Raw genomic sequence first — 17,173 nt, 5'->3', positions numbered from 1 at the left:
TCCCTCTCTTTTCCTGCTAGCTCCCATTGATTCAGCACAGATGAACTGAGCATGCCTTCCCTTGCAGAGCTACTGGCTCAGCTTCCTCCTATATTTTTCAGAGCAGGGAGGGCATGTCACCATAATTACCCTGGCAGTGTTTTTGTCGAAGCCTGCATGGAGGGCTTTGAAGGTCAAAACCAGCACCTTGAGCCTGGGAGCAAACTGGCAGCCAGGCTAGCTGGCGTATAAGATCAGTGTCATATGATTTGAATCTGGTTGACTAGCTCTGTTCAGAACCCTGGGAGTTGCACATCGAACCAATGGAAGTTTCCACGCTGTCTTCAAGGTCAGCCCTACAAGCAACGTAATGCAGTAATCTAGCCTGGAGGTGGCCAGGATATAAACGACTGGGTCAAAGAAAAGAAATACAGCACAACTTGGATATAAGACAGAAATGGGGAAAAGCACTCCTGGCTACCGCTTGGGCATCTAGGAACAGGGCCAGATTCAGCTGTGCTTCTATACTGCAATCCTTTTTATTTTTTTATTTAAATACAGCACATAAAATGTGGCTGTATTAAAAAAAAAAGTGAAAGGGGGGAAAAGGTATAGTACATGATTATAGTAATTGTTAACAGTTAATACAGTCGTACCTTGGATCCCAAACGCCTTGGTACTCGGATGTTTTGGCTCCCGAACGCCACAAACCTGGAAGTGTGTGATCCAGTTTGCGAATGTTCTTTGGAACCCAAACATCCAATGCGGCTTCTGATTGGCTGCAGGAGCTTCCTGCAGATAATCCAAAGCTGCGCTTTGGTTTCTAAACGTTTTGGAAGTAGAACGGACTTCTGGAACGGATTCCGTTCGACTTCCAAGGTACGACTATAATTACAATTTTTGACCTAACGTCTTTTGTATAAATGAGTCCCAAATTTCATTATACTTGTCCATGCAAGGTCTACTTCCTACACTGTCATCCTGCAATTTTAGAGAGAGCCTGCTGAGTACAGCTACTCCTAGATTGCCAGATGACATTATTAATTAAGTAATTGTTTATACTGCCATTCATCTGTAGATCTCAGGGTGGTTCACAACACAAAATTACAATATAAAAAAATGCAAAATCCATAATTAAAAATAAAAACAAGATCAAACCAATGATCCCTTCCACTTTGGCGCCTAATGACTGCAACCAGGGGGCTGAAACAGCAATGAAGACAAGACTCTACCTTGTGGTACACCATAGGACAAAGGCCATGAGGATCAAACACAGTACTGTATCTCCATGGTGCTCTCTAGACATGACCCTTCAGGTAGGAGTGGAACCTATGTAAATCAATGCCCATCCTGCAAGCTGGTCCAAGAGGACATGATGGTCTGTGATAACAAAAGCCATGGAGAGATTACAAAGCAGAATCGGAGCCACCTTCCTCCATCCCACTATTGAAACAGGTCATTCCATCCGGGCGACCAAGGCTGATTCAGTCCCCAAACTGCACCTGACGTTGAATGCCACCCACCAGACAGCAGAAGCAGCAGCCCTAGTCCAGTGTAGTGTTGTGGTTAAGAACGGTAGTCTTGTAATCTGGTGAACCGGGTTCGCATCTCCGCTCCTCCACATGCAGCTGCTGGGTGACCTTGGGCTAGTCACACTTCTCTGAAGTCTCTCAGCCCCACTCCCCTCACAGAGTGTTTGTTGTGGGGGAGGAAGGGAAAGGAGAATGTTAGCCGCTTTGAGACTCCTTCGGGTAGTGATAAAGCAGGATATCAAATCCAAACTCCTCTTCCTGGTTAATGCCGGTACTGACACTGACAGTAATGTCCAAGTCTGAGCAGCTGTAAGCAATTTCTTCCGCAAAGTGAACCACCCAATTGATCACAGCAGGCCTTTTCAGACACGTGAAATCAGAAATCACCAGCTGGATCTAGATCACAGGACATTACTTTAGGAGTTAACAAAACCTGGCCACATGTGTGTGTGTGTGTGTGTGTGTGTGTGTGTGTGTGTGTTTGTTTGTTTGTTTGTTTGTTTTTTGCCAGCACAGTGCAAAAGTAGCCACTTTTAATGCAATCTCTTTGCTACCATTTGCAAGCAAAAGGACTCCTCCTTGTAGGAGTTGGTGCCCTTGAAGAGAATGGGAAGGAATTTAACCTGGGCACTTGCAGCTGCTACAGGGAGGATCTGGGCGTGAAGTGAGAAACAGTAACCATTTGGCCAGTGCCACGAATGCAGGAGCTGTGGCATATAGGGGCACTGGGTGATTATCTGCCATCTAAAATTGCACCTGCTCCCTCCGTGGTTTGTTTGTTTAGATGCTAAGGTTGCTTTTGTAGAGTGAGTTGGTTTGTCAAACGGAATCCATTAGAAAGCTGGGTCCGTTAGTTGCAGGTTTCTAGTTTGGAAACTATAGGAATTATAATTTTTAAAAGCTTAGCCCACGGGTAGGCAAACTAAGGCCCGGGGGCTGGATCTGGCCCAATCATCTTCTAAATCCGTCCCGCAGATGGTCCGGGAATCAGCGTGTTTTTACATGAGTAGAATGTGTGCTTTTATTTAAAATGCATCTCTGAGCATAGGAATTCGCTCATCATCATCCCCACCCCCACCCCACCCCCCAAAAATAATAATCTGCCCCTCCACAAGGTCTGAGGGACAGTGGACCGGCCCCCTGCTGAAAGTTTGCTGACCCCTGGCTTAGCCTCACCAAATGGGCTGGGCATGGAGAGGGGCCCTGCACATTGAGGCACCTGCCATGTTTGTGCATTGTTGACAAAATAGTTGCAGGGAAATAAGCAGGAATATGTTGAAATGCGAGTTTGAGGGAAGTAAGATTCCCCCACATCCATGAAGAGAGATGTGCCTTGAAGAGACACCTGGACACTCTCCTGCCGGATTGTTATGCTGCAAATGCAGTAATCTAGAAAGGCTTGCGGTTTGGAGTTTGAAGATGATAGCAGGGGAGGCTATGGGTCAGTAACAGGCATGGCACACAAGGTAGAGACCCAGGAGGGAAGAATAGATAGCCACTGTCCCGAAACACTGGCACCTTTATGCAGCGCCTTTCAAAAATGTTTTCAGACCTCCCGTCATGAGGTCGAGAAACTTGCCATTTTAGTAAAGGAAAGCTGTTCTCAGCAATCTTAAGCAAGTTTTGCATTCTGAACAAAAACAGAGAAGGCAAGTAGGACTGAATATGAACCCAGGGTGGGAAAAGTGAGGGGCGAATTAGATGTTGCATGCAAATATACGTAACAAAACCCTAGGTGGTGGTTTGTTTTAATGAAAAGCAAGCTCTATAGGCTGCAATTTTGAGCAGAGTGGGTAAGGAAACTCTTTGTTGGCTGTTCTCCTCCTCAGGATCCTCCTCCACCCCCCACCCACGACGGCTTTGCCCCTGCCGTTTTTTGGGCTGGCAATTTTTGAACAGAAAGAGCTCACCGTTCAGCTACCGCCGCCACCACCGCCTTGCTAAAAATTGCAGTCCACCGAGGCTGCTTTCCTGCAAACAATTTGCGGGGTCCCACCTGGTGGTCCTTAAAAGTTTGATGCGAGTGAGCAAGGTGTGTCTTCCTCTTCCCCAGGGTCCCTTGGCCATATTTTCCCTGGTTTGGGAATTCAGAGGTTTGGAATTTTGCATAGCCATATACGTCAGTCTTGCCATCTCTGTCAAAAGGGCTTTTTCAGACAGTGGGGAGGAGTTTGAGTTTGGAGCTACAGTTTTGCATACAGTGGATAGAAAGAATTCTGTCCTTGGCTTAGAGAGGGTCTATAATAATAATAAATAAATAAATAAATAAATAAATAAATAAATAATTTATTTGTACCCCACCTATCTGGCTGAGTTTCCCCAGCCATTTTGGGCGACTCCCACTCAAGTGTTAAAACAATACAGCATTAAATATGATGTCTTTTAAAAATAGGATAGCTGCTTATTTCCTTGACATCTGATGGGAGGGTGTTCCACAGGGCGGGCGCCACTACCAAGAAGGCCCTCTGTCTGGTCTCTTGTAACCTCACTTCTCCCAATGAGGGAACTGCCAGAAGGCCCTCAGAGCTGGACCTCAGTGTCTGGGCTGAACGTCTACAGTTAGGAAAGGATACAGATAGCGGGGAAAACTGGAGGGAATCTCCTTTCTTGTAACTCGAAGCCATTGGTTCGTGTCCTAGCCTCCAGAGCAAGAGAAAGCACGGTTGCTCCATCCTCCGCTTAACAGCCGTTGAGATATTGAAAGATGGCTAGCATAAATCAAAGGATTGAGCCACCCATAAGGGGAGGGGGGGGGAATACTGATGCAAAGTCTCTACTTCCCAAAGTGTGCAGCGGTTTGGAGTCACGCACATACAACTTGTACTGGATTAGCCCAGGGCCGTTTTAGGGAGATCAGCCGCCGTGGTGCGGCGATACCTCCAGCGCCCCCGGCGTGCCGCCTCTCCGCCGCCTCCCTCCCGCGCTTGCCACCCCTCGGAAGGGGGGGTGGGCGAGCGGTGGATGAGCGGCGTGGTGCTGGAGCGGCACGGGGCTCTGCGCGCCCTTCCAGTGCTCCCAGGACGGGAGGCGAGGGCAGCTGGCTCACAGCCAAAGCCCGGGACCGGCATGGGCGGCAGTGGCTGCGCCGCCGGCATGCGAGCGCCTGGCCGACAGCCCGCCTGTGGGGGCGGGGGTGGGTTGGTGTGGGGGGCGGCCAGTATGCTGGCGGGCTCGCAGGGGTGCCCCTGGGGGGCCCGGCGCCCTGGCGCAGCGCGCCACTAGCCCCTATGGATGAGACGGCCCTGGATTATCCCCAGATTAGGGACATTCAAATTCAGAGGGAGAAATGTGCGAGATTGCAGTTCTTTGCAGTGGATGATGCTAAATTAATCAAAACAGGGCCAACTTTGGTTCCACGTGATACCCCAGTGCGGACAACAAGCCATCTGTAAGGATGAGATGTGTGAAGAAATGGCGGGGGGGGGGGAATGTTTTAGCCCATGTCCTTGTTGAATTGGCAGGGGAAAGAGGCAGAAGATTGAGGCAGAAGGCTGGCAGAGGAGCAGGGAAAAGATCAACCCAGAATGGGCATGGAATCCTGTGTGATTATTTGCGCATCCTGAACACTTTGGTAGGCAATGGCAGGCACCGGGAAGGGGGGGGGAAGCAGCCGGCTTTGGCAACTGTAGATGTCGGGGGAGGGGGGAAGAGTAGTTGAAAACATCCCCAAAGATGTAAGTATGTTTGAGCTGTGTGTGGGAGACATAACCGGGTGACGGTGGGGAGGTGAGCACAGCAGGAAGTTAAACATTGTATATGGTTTCATAAATATGGGGGAGGAAGCTTTTTTATTATTTTGAAAGGGTGGGAGCTGAATCTCCCATGAGACTTCTATATGCCAAGCTGTTTTCACAGCAGCTGGGTTAAAAATAGCTCGTAGGGGCTGGAGCCATACGTCAAGAAATATTAGGTTTTTTAGTTGTGTCTTGGCAGGATCCTAGGATCGTTGCGGAGAGTGAATAAGGGAGAAATGGCAGCGCGCCTCCTGTTTTGGAAGCTGAAGCAGGAACATGGAAGCTGTTTTCTTGTCCTGAGCTTTGACATGCATAATGCGGGCGCTGGGTGAAAGGCAGGAGTGCCGCCACCCTCAATAGAAGTAAATTTGTGCCAGTCCTAGGGATGGTGTGGGGGAGGCCAGTGTGCCCATATTACTCCCCACCAATAGGCTGCAGTTCTGTGCAGCATGCAGTCTCTTCTGCCACATCCTAGTGCTTTCTTTTGGGGAAACAAAAAAAAATGTTTCTAGTCCTCATGGTGGCTTCCAGTCTTGTTCCGTTACTCAAATTCCACCTTGTGCTTTTTCACTAACTCGTAGCTTTTCTCTGGCAACCATACGCCTGGAGGAAAACCTGAAAGGCTGTGTGCTTTTAAAGCACGCAAGCACACCCCAGAGAATCATGTGAAGTGTAGTTTGTCAAGGATGCTGGGAATTGGAGCTCTGTGAGAGGCAAACTACAGTTTCCATGGTTATTGGGGTGGGGAAGTGTTTTAAATGTATGGTGTGTACATAGCCAAACCTTTCTCTTGCTTCTGCCCAAGAGGCTACAGTTCCTCCTGTCTAAACAGCTGACGGTCTTAGCAGCCGCTTCCAGACTGTAATGTTTGTGTCCAATAACAGGCACCAAGAATGGGGAATAGTTTTTTTAAGAAAGAGTTTTATTCAGAAAAGCCTCAACACCGTCTGCAAGAACTGGAAAATAAAAGCCGAAGGAACTGCCCCAGGTCCTTTGACTCAGAGCAAGTTCTCAAATTTTCAAGTCCTTGACAGCAAAGGAGTGTCACTATAGCTCTACAATCACACAGACTGCTGCCGTTTTGGAGATGCGATGTAACTGCATCCTGGCAAATTCAGGTTGCACAGTTGGGCCTTGTGCGGTAAGGAAAGTGATAATAATAATAATAATAATAATAATAATAATAATTTATTATTATTTATACCCCGCCCATCTGGCCGGGTCTCCCCAGCCACTCTGGGCGGCCTCCAACAAATACCAAAATACAATACAAGTCACAGTTTAAAAACTTCCCTAAACAGGGCTGCCTTTAGGTATTTTCTGAATGTCAGGTAGTTGTTTATACCCTTGACTTCTGATGGGAGGGCGTTCCACAGGGCGGGCGCCACTACCGAGAAGGCCCTCTGCCTGGTTCCCTGTAGTTTTGCTTCTCGCAGTGAGGGAACCGCCAGAAGGCCCTCGGCGCTGGATCTCAGTGTCCGGGCTGAATGATGGGGGTGTGTGATAGGGAAACACACACAAAATTTGTGGGAATAGCATTTGCTGAATGCATTGTATAGCCTCCTGGTTGGAGCAGGTGGGAATCGAAACGGGTGCTCAGTAAACAGCAGACGGTCGGAGAACTTCCCTGCAAGCAAATCGGGGTGTATGCTGGGGGAAATGGGTTGTACAGAGGCGACCTTGATCTGCCTTCCCTGCGCGGGGAGAGGGCGTGTGGTGTTTCTGAAGAGTGGGAGCAGAGCGGTGTATCCTTTGCAGAGCTCTTTTCTTCGGAACAGAACACATGGGACTGAATCCAGGCTTTGAAGCTGGGCCTCTTTTCAGCTTTTCAGATTTTCCACAAAAGTCGGAGCATGTCTCCAGCTGGTGCTTTGTTTTATAAATGAAAGGCACCGATGCCAGAAACATTAGCCTTAGTCTTATATATGTGGGGGCTGGCACTCTTATTTCAGATGGACAGATCCGCAACATACATTTAAAACACACCCCAAAAGCAAATTTAAAGTACGTTACTCCCCACCACACACACACACAAAATTCTGCAAACTGCAGTTTCCCTGTCACAGAGTTAGTCTTCCCAGCATCCTTCACAGATTAGTTCCCAGGGTCCTTTGGGGAAAGTCATGTGCATTAAATCTGTGGTGTAGGTCTTCCCAGTGGGGAGAAAGAGAGGCTGTGGACATGCCTGGTGTTGCTGCTCCCTATCTGTGCGCTATCTGTGCATTCCAGGGAAAGAGATTCAAGAGGTAACCTTTTGACGGCTTATTCAAGTTCCCGGTCCTTTACGTTGAAGCCTCTTCTCTTTCCCCCCACCCTGTGGTCGCACATCCACGCAGTACTTTTAATGAAAATGGCTTCCCACAAAGAACAGACCCGTCATGTGGATTTATAGAAGCCTTCCCAGCTTCTGATTTCATCCAGGAGTGTCCTGTTCCTCCCTCACCCTTTCCGTTGTGGCAAATAGCCATGGGTAGACCTGGCTGCCTATATCTCTTGCAGCAAGGAGTTCCATAAGTTAATTGCATGCGCAAAGGAGCAGCATAATTTCTTAAAGGTACAGTTGGACAGGGAGATGTGGCAGAGCTCACCTTACCTGCATCTTTGCTGTGGCCCGAGGCTCCCTACATCGGGAGTGAGGAATTTTCCTTCTGTCACCTGAGGGGAGATCAGCTGAGGGTGGGCAGGGCCATGGGCGTAGCCAAGGTAGGGCAGGGAGGGGCAGCTGCCCCCCCAAAATCAATAAAAATATATAGCAAACTGAGCTTCTGCCCCCCCCCCCCACCAAAAAGCAAAAATCCAAGGAGAAGGGGACGACAGAGGATGAGATTGTTGGACAGTGTTCTCGAAGCTACTAACATGAGTTTGGCCAAACTGCGAGAGGCAGTGAAGGATAGGCGTGCCTGGCGTGCTCTGGTCCATGGGGTCACGAAGAGTCGGACACGACTGAATGACTGAACAACAACAACAACAACAACAAATGGCCATGGGCGGAGCAGCACCAAAAGTGGGCGGAGCTAGAATCAAAGTGGGTGGAGTTCACACATTGCAGCAACTCTTAAGTGGTGATCTGGAGAGCGAGAGAGATCCCATAGCTTCTGGAAGGCTACATGCAATTAGACCATGGGCCACAAGTTGCCTGTCCTCTCTCTTAACCCTCTCCTTTTCTGCCTAATACAGATTTGTAAGCCCTTCAGCAGGAACAATGCCATTTCCCTGTGCTCTGTGCCAGTGGTGTAGCGTGATCTGCTGGTGCCCGAAGTGGGGCGCAGAGGGTGAATGGAGCCCACCGCCCCAGCCCAGCCCTTGCTGATGCCAGAGTGACCCTCCCTCACCTAAGTCAAGCAGGGTCAGGTACCTGCCCATGAAGGGTACCTGGCTGGCCGACATGGCCCAAAGCGGCTCGGGGCTTGTAAGGCGGCATGAGGAGCCAAATGTGCAGTGTCACGTCCCCCCAAAAACTGCTCCCAGTGCCATCGCCCCAGCATCCCCCGCTATGCCCCTGTTTCGTACAGCACTTGGCGAAGGTTAAAAAGTACAAATAGCCGTGTGGCAGGGTCTGACCCATCAGCAGGCTGGGCTCCTTGCAGCCTACGTGCTCATGGGGCAATTACCAAGGTGCATTTCAGGCCCAGCAACCAGCTCCCAGCCGCCTTTTGCAAACGCCCTCGTCGCTCAGCCAGCAGGAGCTGCTGCTGCTGCTGCTGCTCCCTGGGACCATGATGCGAGGTGTTTGCGGCTTCCATTAGCAGTGCCTGGCTTGGGAGCATGGCGGTGGTGTGTCTCTTTTTCTCTAGCTCTCTCGCTCTCGCTCCAATGGGCCCAGCTCATCAGCCGTAAGTGGAGCTGAAAGCTTTTAAGCTCAGACTGCAGAGCCAGCTGGGTCCCCTGCTGATGCAGCAGAAAGGCAGCCCCAGTATGGTGAGCAGGCACTCTCTCCCCTTCCCTCTCACCTTGACCCCCCGCCACTCCTTCCCCAGTGCTTTATGCTTCTCTGTACTTTCATTGCTCTCCTGTTTTCACTGTACTGGGCTTTGAGAGCCAGGGCTCAGTCCCATGGCCTGCTTTGAAAGCCACGCAAAACAGCAATAAAAATAAGAGTGCCTCTGAGGAGGTGCGGAGTACCTCCTTCTCAAAGACATCCCAGAACCAGAGTTGCATGCAGGCTTTAAAACCTGTGTTGGTTCTGTTCAATCCCTTTTTGGGGCTTGAGCTTCCCAATCAAACTTTGTTTTTTAAACAGATATGGTTTAAAAGGGATTTGTTGCACACCCATCCCACTTTTGCTGCTGGCTCAGGCTTGGGGCTGTGATTTACTGGGGTGTGATTTCTCAAACTCTCCTGGCTCTCTTAAACAACAACAACAACAACCCTATTGTCTCCATATTTATTCAGTAGCAGTTATTCAGGATTGATACTCAGTGGTTCGGAAGTTGCACTCTGCACATGCTTAAGGGCACCGTCATCATTCCCATTTTTCAACAGCAGCATCTTGATATGGGCCATGACAGAATATGCTGTGCTCCAGGCAAGCCCAGGTACCAGGTCACACCAAACCCTCCTGGGTTCAAGTCCTACATCTGTAAAAGGCTTCGGATTGTTTCAAAGAATCAGTTGTGCTGCCGCTTGGTTTATCCTGCCCCCGGGCCCCTGACTGAAGAAGTGTGCATGCACACGAGAGCTCATACCAAGAACAAACTTAGTTGGTCTCCAAGGTTCTACTGGAAGGAATTTTTTATTTTTTATTTTGTTTTGTAATAAGTGGTGTTATCATTCAGTTGCCTATTGAAGCAAGGCACCGTCTTCCTGCCCTGCTTGTTTGAATGTCTGTGTGTTTTGCAGGATTCTGGTAAAAAATCAGAAGTTAAGAGACCCTGCAGGCTTGCTGTGACTCTTCAGACCACCCATAGCGTGTGGCTATGGGCAAGCCATAATGATTTTGCACAGCCTCAATGGCCCATTTGTAAAACAGGAATAAAAATAAATCCCGTGTGTAGGTTTCAATTCCATGGGAGATCAGAATAGGTGCAGAATTCGGTACCAGGTACAAAATCCCACTTTGTCATTATTAAATTGCCCTTTTTATTGTGAAAATGCACTTTGAAGTGTATTGGCAATACCAGTTGAAATCTCCAAAGCCAGAGAAGTGGCTGCATCAGGGGCAGGTCTCATTGTCACTAGCAGAATCATTTAAAAGAATCAAACAATTATAGAACTTACACAGGCAAGCGAATCCAAGCCAATGTTTCATATTTCTCAAGTGCAACGCACGCACACACAGCCCTGATAATAGTGACACCCTGTTTTCACAGGGTGGCAGTCAGGGGTTCCTTCTCACACAGGTTTTTTAAGTGCTTTGCACATTTCCGTTGCTATATAAACAGTTTTAGGGGCTCGTCTTGTTTTTAAAGGAGTAAAACTGGAGAAGATGTTATGTGCGCTTGGATGGTGGCCAGTTTATGTGGCAAATGGATTCTTTTCCCTCTGGAACAGTAGCTGGAAAAGGTGCCTGAAGCAGCTAAGCAGTTATCTGCTATGTAAATGCAGCAGCGCTCTGCACTCCCTCTCTCTCTCCCCCCCCCCCCCACATGCTGGGTCTGTCTCCAGGGCCAGCCTAACCCATTAAGCAGTGTAGCCACTTGCCTGGGGCTACATCATTCCAGGAGGCTGCAGGCAAACCTACTTGGGGGTTGCCTTTCTTCTTCTCACCCTCGGGCCCCTTAGGATAACATGAAGTGTGAAGGTAATTCTGCTCCCTCCCCATTGACGCAGCTCCTTTCCCACCATTCCAGACGGAGCAAAAGTCCCTAGGATTTGTGCCTACAGCAGGAAAGTATTTAGTTTGGCTGCTGGCGGTGGTGGTGGTGGCGGCGGCAGCAGCAGCAACAACATTCAGCCAAAGTTCCCTGCGAGATTCCGACCTGCCTTTGCACTCATGCCTTGCGCTGCGAACCATTTTCTGGGCTGCGTGCAGCTGTCTCCCATCTGTCAGACCTCTGAATGGCCCTGAGCCGCAGAGGTGGGCAGCAGGTGCTGGGGAGTGCCACCTCTTCTGCCCCACCAGGCGTCTTGGCATCTAGGGCATAATGAAGCACCTTGCAGCTGGGGCAGCCACCAGAGCCGTCTCATCCATTGGGGCTGGTGGCGCGGTGCGCCAGGGCGCAATGGCCTGGAGGGCGCCTCCGTCCTCCAGCCCCGCTGGCAGCGCCTGCCGGCAGCGCCCTCTGACTCCCGGCAAGGGAGCTGGCCAGCCACGCCACGCCCTCTGGCTGCCCAGCAGAGCACAGGAGCACAGCTCTGCGCGCCCTTCCAGCGCTTCCGGGACGGGTGGCGAGGGCGGCCGGCTCGCGCTCCCGCGCGCAGCCGGGTGGCGCGGCGCAGCCGGGCAGCTCGCGCTCTGCGCGCAGCCGGCCGCCCACCCGATGGGGCACAAGCTGCCCAGCCGCGCCGCCCGGCTGCGCCGCGCCATCCGGATGCGCGCGGGAGCGCGAGCCGGCCGCCCTCGCCTCCCGTCCCGGAAGCGCTGGAAGGGCGCACAGAGCCCCGCGTCGCTCCAGCGCCACGCCCCTCATCCCCCGCTCGCCCACCCCCCTCCCAAGGGGCGGCAAGCGCGGGAGGGAGGCGGCGGAGAGGCGGCATGGCGGGGGCACCGGAGGGATAGCCGCGCCAGGGCGGCAGATCCCCTTAAGACGGCTCTGGCAGCCACCCTTCCTCAGTCTCGAAACTTGCTTTCCCTTTCTCAGCTCCATGCACTCAGCTGGTTCCCGACCCTAAAAATACCCCTGCTAAGTTGCCATCTAATTGCCAGCCTTCCTTAATGCTTCTTTTCCTGTGTTGTCGGCAGCTAATCAGCTAACTTTTCCTTCCTGGCACAACTATTGCCACGCTGTTTTATTCCTCCCTCCCCGCCCCTTTTAGCTGCAAGGCGTATGCCATTAGATTTGGCAATAAATCAGCAGCAGCCGCTTGGATCACTGGGGAGAAATCCGGACTTGGGTCTGGGTTCAAATCCCACCTCTGCCATGGGTTTCTTGCACGGCCAGGGCCACACTCTTCCGTCTTGGGCTCCTTCCCCAATCTGTAAAATTATTATTACTTATTACATTCATATACTGCCCTTGAACTGAAGATCTCTGGTTAAAAGCACAAAATAAGGAGTTTAAATTGAGCATAACAGTAGTGACCCTGCCACAGAGGGACAGCATACATTATAACAATGAAGACTGTAAACTGCTAAGCGGGTACATAGGAATATACTGAGTCAGACCGCTAGCACATAAACTTCAGTGTTGTCTGCACTGGCCGGCAGCTCCAGTCTTTTCTAGAGACGCCAGGGATTGAACCTGGGACCCTCCTGCATGCAAAACAAGATGCTCTACCTGCTCTAACCCTGAGCGATGGCCCTTTCCCCAAACCACGGAAGTGTGGGTCGTAGCTACCGGTAATAGCTTTGATTCTGGGTTCAGCACTATTAATACCTACGCACTGAAAAACGAGCACTGGGCTTCCTGATTGGGCATGCCCTTTGCTCAACATGAGGTGGCAATACAACCAAGATATCCTCTGTTCGCTTTTTGCCAGCCCTGGACTCCCAACACAGCCATTAGCCAGCTGTTGTGTAACAGACTTAGCTGAGTCAGCTTGCTGGCTGATCTGCCATTACCGGTTGGGAATAGATGATGACAAAAAGCAGAGCGCATGGAGTGCGCCAGAGCCCAGACATTGCAGCATCTGTGTCGGAACTCCTGCCCACAGCAATAAGCAACGGGCTGTTGCTGCAATGAGCTGGCCTGTTCCTCCAGGCCCACAAACTGCCCCGAGTGTGCTTAATTGTTGCCTCTTGTCTGTGTCGTCCTTGCTTTATTATGGCCATGCCGAGGCAGGCAGGAAAAGCATGCAAAATCCTCCTTGCAGCAAGTTAAACAGCCTTCGCTTTTCCATGGTAGAGTCTTCCCTGCAGGAGGAAAAGCGGAGTAGAGAGAAGGATGGCTTTTAGGAGAGAGGTGGCCGGCAGGGTTAAGTATCCCCCTCCTTCCTTGCCTTACACTCCCCCTGCCCCTCCCCCCCGGCAATCTAATTCGGAGACCTTCATAAATGGATATATATATATATTTTAATCCAGGACACGTGTCTCCCGGTTCTCATCTAGTTTGAACAGGGTTAAACTGCCACATGTATTGACACAGCTCTAATCTCTTCCTTCCGCCTGGTCCCTGCACTGAGGCTGTGGAGCTCTTAGACAGGTGTTTGGAGGCAGTTTGGAGATTGATGAGAGCAAACAGGCTGAAATGAGCTGCTGTGCAGGGCTGCCTTAAGCATATGTGGCGCCGGAGTGCAAAGATTCATCTGGCGCCCTCGCCCCCAAGTTGCCCAGTCCCAGGAGGGCAGAGCTGGCCAGCCACCTCAGCGTCTTGCTGGCTTGGTCACCCCCGAACTCGCGGTGCAGAGCCGCCCGCAGAAGAACAGCCCGCCATGACGCTCCAACCAACGGGCGGGCTCTGCCCCAGACTCTCGGCCTGGCGTCCCTGAGAGCCTGGCGCCCGGGTGCCCTGCACCCCTAGCGCCTATGGGTAAGACAGTCCTGGTGCTTTGGGTGGGGAAGCCTGGTGGTCTGGAGCCAGTTCTGGAAGGTTTTGCGGTTCTTCTGAGAAACCACACTTGCAGCTTGGAGGTCCTCCTGGATTTGGCAATATCAGTGGAAGCACATGTGGTGGCTGCGGCTAGGAGTACATTTTACCAGCTTGTGGGGCGGGGCTTACCTGAGCCGCCCACAATATTTTATTCAAGTTGGCACCTTTGTCGCAATATAAGTCAAGGCATCCACAGTTCAAATGTCAGCCCACTGGGCAGCACTGAACTGTTGCCTCTGAGCCTCAGTTTTGGGAAATACGATGGGCGATGCTGGCAATTTTTGTTAGGCGTATCATAAGGACTACAGAGCTAGGACCACCTCTTTCCATATGATCCTACCCAGACCCTGAGATAATCTCCTGAGGCCCTTCTTAGTGTGCCTCCTCCTCAAGAAGTCCGGAGGGTGGCAACATGAGAACAGGGCCTTCTCTGCAGTGGCTCCCCGTCTGTGGAATGCTCTCCCCAGAGTTGTTTGCCTGGCGCCTTCATTTTACACCTTCAGGCACCAGGCAAAAACGTTCCTTTTTAACCAGGCCTTTAGATGATCTGATTTACATACTATGCCCTTTTAAAATGTGGTTTTTTGGGGGAGGGGCTATTGGGTTGTTTTCGTTTTTATTAGGTACCGGTATTTTGCCCCTTCCCACTTGAATTTCCTTCCCTCTGCCGTATATGGAGACTCATACACCTGCTGGCTTCAGACACCTTTTTCACATGTGCTTTGCCTGACCTGCAAGATGAGAGACTCCCCCTGTTATTACTGAAAGTTTGTTTTTATAATAAAGTTTTTGTGTTTGTATCTGTTTCCATGGTGCTTTTGTCATGTGTTGGTACATACTGCTTAGAGAGCTTTTTGAGTATTAAGCAGGTTAGAAACGGCTTTTAAATCAATCTTAAAAAAACGAATATATTATGTATTTTGAGCACTTATAGTCGTTTCCCGACATGGTTGTTTGTTCCCAAGGCTTGGGAGGTCCAGTAACGGCCCAGAGAAAGCTCGGCAAACTTTCTACTGTGAAAAGTCCCCCTCCCCGCAAAATGTAGCTTTTCTTACTTTCTCCTCTCTTCCCCACCCTCTCTCCCACCTGCCCTTTAGCTGCAGCGTTTCAAGCGCTCCCTCTCTCTCAAAACCATCCTGCGGAGCAAGAGCGTCGAAAACTTCTTCCTGCGCTCCAACAGCGAGTTCAAGCTCCCCTCCGACGTTCTCCTCAGCCCCCCAGATTCCCTGCCGCCCCCGTCTCCGCCGCCGGCCTTCACGGAGGCAGAGCACTCTCCCAGAGCGACCCCCAGGGCTCTGGCCCCCCTCAAGCCCATTAAGACGCACAGCTTCCAAGAGCACATCTTCAAGAAGCACAGCCCTTGCGAAATCTGCCACCAGCTTATCGTAGGTACGTAGTTTGAAGGCCTCTGGCTCTCGGGTCCTGACTCGCGCTTCGCAGTTCTGGCTAATACATGTGCGTGCACACACACACACACACACACACAGAGGTACCCTCAACTCTTATCATCTTTCTCTTCTGCCCTTTGCCACCAGCATACGTGGCTGCCTTCAAATGTTGCATTGTGGCTAGATGCGGAGATGACCTTTTCAGCCCTAGCTTTTGCATCCTTAATAAGCGTTATTTACTTGACGCTAGAAGATGCTGGCGCAAATGAGCCTCGGTGGCTGCCGGGTGCTAACGTAACTCATCTGCTTGTGAGTGGAGGCTGGAGGGAAAGAGCTTCGCAGCTGGGATGCAGCCGCCAGCGAAGGAGACATCCTAGATTCTGCAGCTGGCTGGCGAGAAGCCGCTAGAAGGGGAATTGGGGCAGGAGGTGCTTGGTGGTGGCCATGCAGCCGTTTGCTTTCTGCATGTAGGTGCTTGCCTGCTACTGCCACTTCCTCGGTAAATGAGCAAGTGTTTCAAAAACGCCTCCAGTTCTCACAAACAAACTGACCCGGTAAGCGGGCAGCTCGAAGCATCTTATTGCAGGAGGAAGTGAAGTGTGGGAAACAGCTGCATCTCTCTGTACAATAGGTGGTGCTTTCTATCAGGCTGCTCTGAGGCAGTGTTAGAAACAAGGATAGAAAAGCTATTCGCCACGTGGCTCCTGGGTTATGGGTGAAGAGTTTGGATTTGATATCCCGCTTTTCACTACCCGAAGGAGTCTCAAAGCGGCTAACATTCTCCCTTCCCTTCCTCCCCCACAACAAACACTCTGTGAGGTGAGTGAGGCTGAGAGACGTCAAAGAAGGGTGACTAGCCCAAGGTCACCCAGCAGCTGCATGTGGAGGAGCGAAGACGCGCACCCGGTTCCCCAGATTACGAGTCTACCACTCTTAACCACTACACCACACTGGTGCAAAAATAGAAAGTCTGGTTGCCATTTGGTCCTTTTTTTACAAGGGTGACTTGTGCAGCGGCAGGGGAAGCGGCACTTTGCTGTGCAGCTGCGATCCTACTTTGGAGTCATGAGGGAAGGCATTTCCCCTCCTGTGCCCTCAGCATCAGCAGAGGCAATTTTATTCTTGAGTCTCAGTCGCCGTACATGGCAGCCAGACTTCTCAAAGCGCTTGCATTCTAACAATTCCCAGTCGCAAAATGCGCCTGGCTAATTAGGATCCTAGGAAGCTGCATTATACCACCCCAGACCATTGGCTGATCTAAGCCCAGTTGTTTTGGCAACAGCTGGCAGCAGCTCTCGAGGGTTTCTTCCAGGCCTGCCGGGAATTGAACTTGGGATCTTTTGCATGCAGAACATGTGCTGCACCACTGAGCTATGGCCCTTCCTCCCTTTGTCTCCCTTTGTTTCCTGTGGAAATTTTCTCACCCCAATTCATATTATACACACCCACACATGCCACCTACACAGTACCTTGAGAACATAATAAGATTCCGGTTGGATCAGACCAAAGGACCATCTAGTCTAGCATCCCACAGGGAACAGCCAGCTGCTTCTAGGAAACCCGTGAGCAGAGCATGAGCGCAAAATCCCTCTCCCTCTGTTCTGCCCCCAAAACCGGCATCCAGAGACATGGTGCCTCTGATCCTGAAGTATATAGCCGTTGTGAGTCGTGAGGACTCGTATCTGCTGATAGCCACAGAATTGTAGAAGGGACCCAGAGGTTCATCTAGCCCAAGCCCCTTACCCCTCCATAAGGACCCAAAATATCTCTGTGGGTTTGTTTTGCCTCACAGGGAACTCCAAGCAAGGCCTCCGATGCAAGACATGCAAAGCCAGCGTTCATTTGTGGTGTTCAGAAGAGGTTTCCCACCAGCAGTGTCCCGGCAAGACGGTAAGTGGCTTGCAGAAGTCAGC

General features: G+C 50.9%; 1 protein-coding gene across 1 annotated transcript in view; it reads left to right on the top strand.

The window, feature by feature from the left end:
* Positions 1-17,173, top strand: part of STAC2 (SH3 and cysteine rich domain 2) — a 42,105-nt gene that overhangs the window by 8,813 nt on the left and 16,119 nt on the right. The window contains exons 2-3 of the mRNA XM_033170576.1: positions 14,970-15,261; positions 17,053-17,150. Of these exons, the coding sequence (XP_033026467.1) occupies positions 14,970-15,261; positions 17,053-17,150 (390 nt within the window). The remainder of the gene's footprint in view (positions 1-14,969; positions 15,262-17,052; positions 17,151-17,173) is intronic.

Source organism: Lacerta agilis, chromosome 14 (genome assembly GCF_009819535.1).
Source record: "Lacerta agilis isolate rLacAgi1 chromosome 14, rLacAgi1.pri, whole genome shotgun sequence".
Lineage (NCBI taxonomy): Eukaryota > Metazoa > Chordata > Lepidosauria > Squamata > Lacertidae > Lacerta > Lacerta agilis.
The sequence above is the reverse complement of the archived record's forward strand: the minus strand, read 5'-3'. Positions and strand labels throughout refer to the sequence as shown.